At 32.6% G+C, this 2,789-nt stretch overlaps 1 protein-coding gene across 1 annotated transcript; it reads left to right on the forward strand.

Annotated features, from left to right (window-relative positions):
- Positions 1-446: 446 nt before the first annotated feature.
- Positions 447-809, forward strand: LOC145163594 (uncharacterized). Its single transcript, XM_079082415.1, has one exon. The coding sequence runs from the start codon at positions 447-449 to the stop codon at positions 807-809; it is 363 nt and encodes a 120-aa protein (XP_078938541.1).
- The last annotated feature ends 1,980 nt before the right edge of the window (positions 810-2,789 follow it).

Below are 2,789 nucleotides of genomic sequence, written 5' to 3' on the forward strand. Positions count from 1 at the left end.
CTTTATATTTTCAGAATCCTTGTTACGATCTCTACCACTTTATTCATCCCAATCAAGTTTATTCAACATTTTATTTTTGACGATCATTTTTATTACATCTTTTACAAATAATTAAATGTACATAATATTCAAATAATTTCTCTTTATTGCTTTAAAACTAGTTACAATGGTTGACCTAAATTATTATATTGACTTGAAATATCGGGTTGTTACAGAAAAGCTGGAAGAAAATGAAATTCCAACACCAGTGAAGCTGAATCTAAGAGAATATAAGCCCCTATCTCCATTCCCATCAAGACTGAAGAGTACGAAGCGCAAAAGAGAAGAAGAGGATATCATGGAAATTTTTCGCAAGGTTGCGGTAAATCTTCCACTTCTGGATATTATCCAACATATCCCTCGCCATGCTAAGTTTCTTAAAAATTTATGTGTTTCTAAGAAAAAAAATGAAATTTAATGAAATTGTGAAAGCTGGCAAAAATATATCCATTATTTTACAAAAAAGTTTGCCTCCAAAGTGCAAGGATTCAGGGATTTTCTCAGTTCCTTGTAAATTGGGGAACCTTGATTTTCCAAAAGTCATGATTGATCTAGGAGCTTCAGTCAATGTCCTTTCCTATTCAGTATTTGAAATATTAAAAATAGGAACTTTACAAAAGACTGGGACAATTATACAATTGGCTGACCACTCAACAGTACACCCAAGAGGTGTACCGGAGGATGTTCTTGTCCAAGTGGATAATCTGATCTTTCCTGTTGATTTTTATATTTTGGACATAGGAAACTTGGACGCTTCTGACAAAAACTAAATTATTTTAGGAAGACCTTTTATTAAAACTGCAGAAACAAAATTGATGTTTTTAATGGAATGATTTCAATGGAGTTTGATGAGGAAGTGATTAAATTTCAAATTAATAATGATGATTTTCCTTCTAAAAATATTTCTGTCAATTATATGGGTACCAACAGTCCTTTATTAGAGGGTTGTTGTGGTTTTTCTCATATTTTTGTGCAAGAAAAATTTGCAGATAGGAATTTATCATACACATTGGAGGAGCTGACGGAAGATAAGCTTGGGGAGGTGAAGGAAGAGTATCTGATTCCCGCTGAAGAAAAATCAGAAAAGAAACTGAAAAGAAAACAACTTTTGGAAGAAGAAGAGGAAAAATATATGATTTCTGTTAATGGAGTTTCTGATACGAATCTGAAAAGAAGAAAGTTTGAAGAAAAGGAAGAGAAGACTTATGGGAAAAAGAAGAAGATCAGAAAGAGGAAGAAGTTTGAAAATCTGCAAAGCTTACCTGAAGACAATCTGAATTCTTTTCAGTTTGTTGAACAAGTTCTAGATCCACCCATCTTTCCATATTTGAAGGGATCTGGAGTGACAAGAAAAAGATTTGAGCTTCAAAGAAGTCCCAACCACGCCGGTTGATAAATCTGGTTGGGCAAAGTCGTACCAACGACTTTAAAAATGGACGGCTTTCCGGGAGGCAACCCGAGGGTTAATTTTCAGTTTTTCTTCGCTTTCAATAAAAAGATGGTCGCAGTTCCAAGCAAGCTTGGGGAAATCAGAGGATCAACATAGTTGCTGAAATTCAGATTTTTCCCCACATCGTCGTCAAAATCAGATTTCTGCAATTTTATCAGGTACATTCTTTCCTAGCTGCACCTTTTGCTTTGATTTGCTTTATTAGGCTGTTTATATCTCGTTATAATCAATTTTAAGAATTATCTTTTCAAGTGCTTTAAATGTTTTTAATATGAACCAACATATGAGCCATATAATTTTTACAATGGAAGTGTGGGATGGAAAACGAACAGTGTTTTGAAAATAATTTCTTTTAATGCCTTAAAAAGAACCTAGATTGGATAACCGTTATCATTCCTTGAAGTACTGAACCCTATAGTTTCAATCAGATTATCAGCAGAGTTTATAATCCGATTCATGTTTCCTTCTACTTCTGTACGCAATACCTTCTTTTTTTCCTTTGCGAATTAAACTTTTTTCTACTTGAACTAGCATCCAATATCGCTTTAAACGCAAACATCGACTTTGAACAAAATGTCCAATTCTGATGTCTTTCAATTCTCGGTTCTGTCCAATTCCAATTCTGGTATATTCAAGGAAAACTAATTTGATCGACCACGTTGAGTAAGGAAGTTACAATATTAATTCAAAATTCAAAATCCATTATCTTTACTTAACTGATTCATAAAATCAAAAATATACAATTAAAACCTTGCCCTTATTTATACTTTTACATGCTTAAAATAATTAGAAAATTTTATTAATTAACATATCCATGTGTCCAATTCTGATTGGTTCCCGCATTTTCGCAAGATATATACATTTTCGCATGAACCTATATATATATATATATATATATATATATATATATGTTAGAAATTGTACATCAAGCAACTTGAAGAAATCTGCAATTCGAAGTCAAATCCAAGTCAAGTTCAAGTTGAAATGAAGAAGCAAACAAGTTAAATCTGAAGAGTTGATCAAGACGAAGAAGATGTGTGGTATAATAAGAGTGATCCCTCGATAGTGGAATCATGGGGGTAAGCTTGGATTTTTTGTCCATAATGGAGCTTACCGCGTTTACTGGACGAGTTGGGAAAAAAAGGAGGGGTTGGTCAAGCTAAGTTTTTATAAAGGAATTTCCGTGAAATTATTTTTAAAAATACACTGTTTTCACAAATTTAATTCGTCGTAAAAATTATTTGCTCAAGCTTGGTTTAACTTATTAAATATGAAATTTGAATCGGTAATATAAAGTATT

Source organism: Lactuca virosa, chromosome 3, assembly GCF_052849685.1.
Source record: "Lactuca virosa cultivar CGN04683 chromosome 3, Lactuca_virosa_CGN04683_v6, whole genome shotgun sequence".
Classification (NCBI taxonomy): domain Eukaryota; kingdom Viridiplantae; phylum Streptophyta; class Magnoliopsida; order Asterales; family Asteraceae; genus Lactuca; species Lactuca virosa.

What these genes read in the sequence shown, in the direction of transcription:
- LOC145163594 (XM_079082415.1), top strand. Translation starts at nt 447, where the DNA reads ATGAAATTTAATGAAATTGTGAAAGCTGGCAAAAATATATCCATTATT.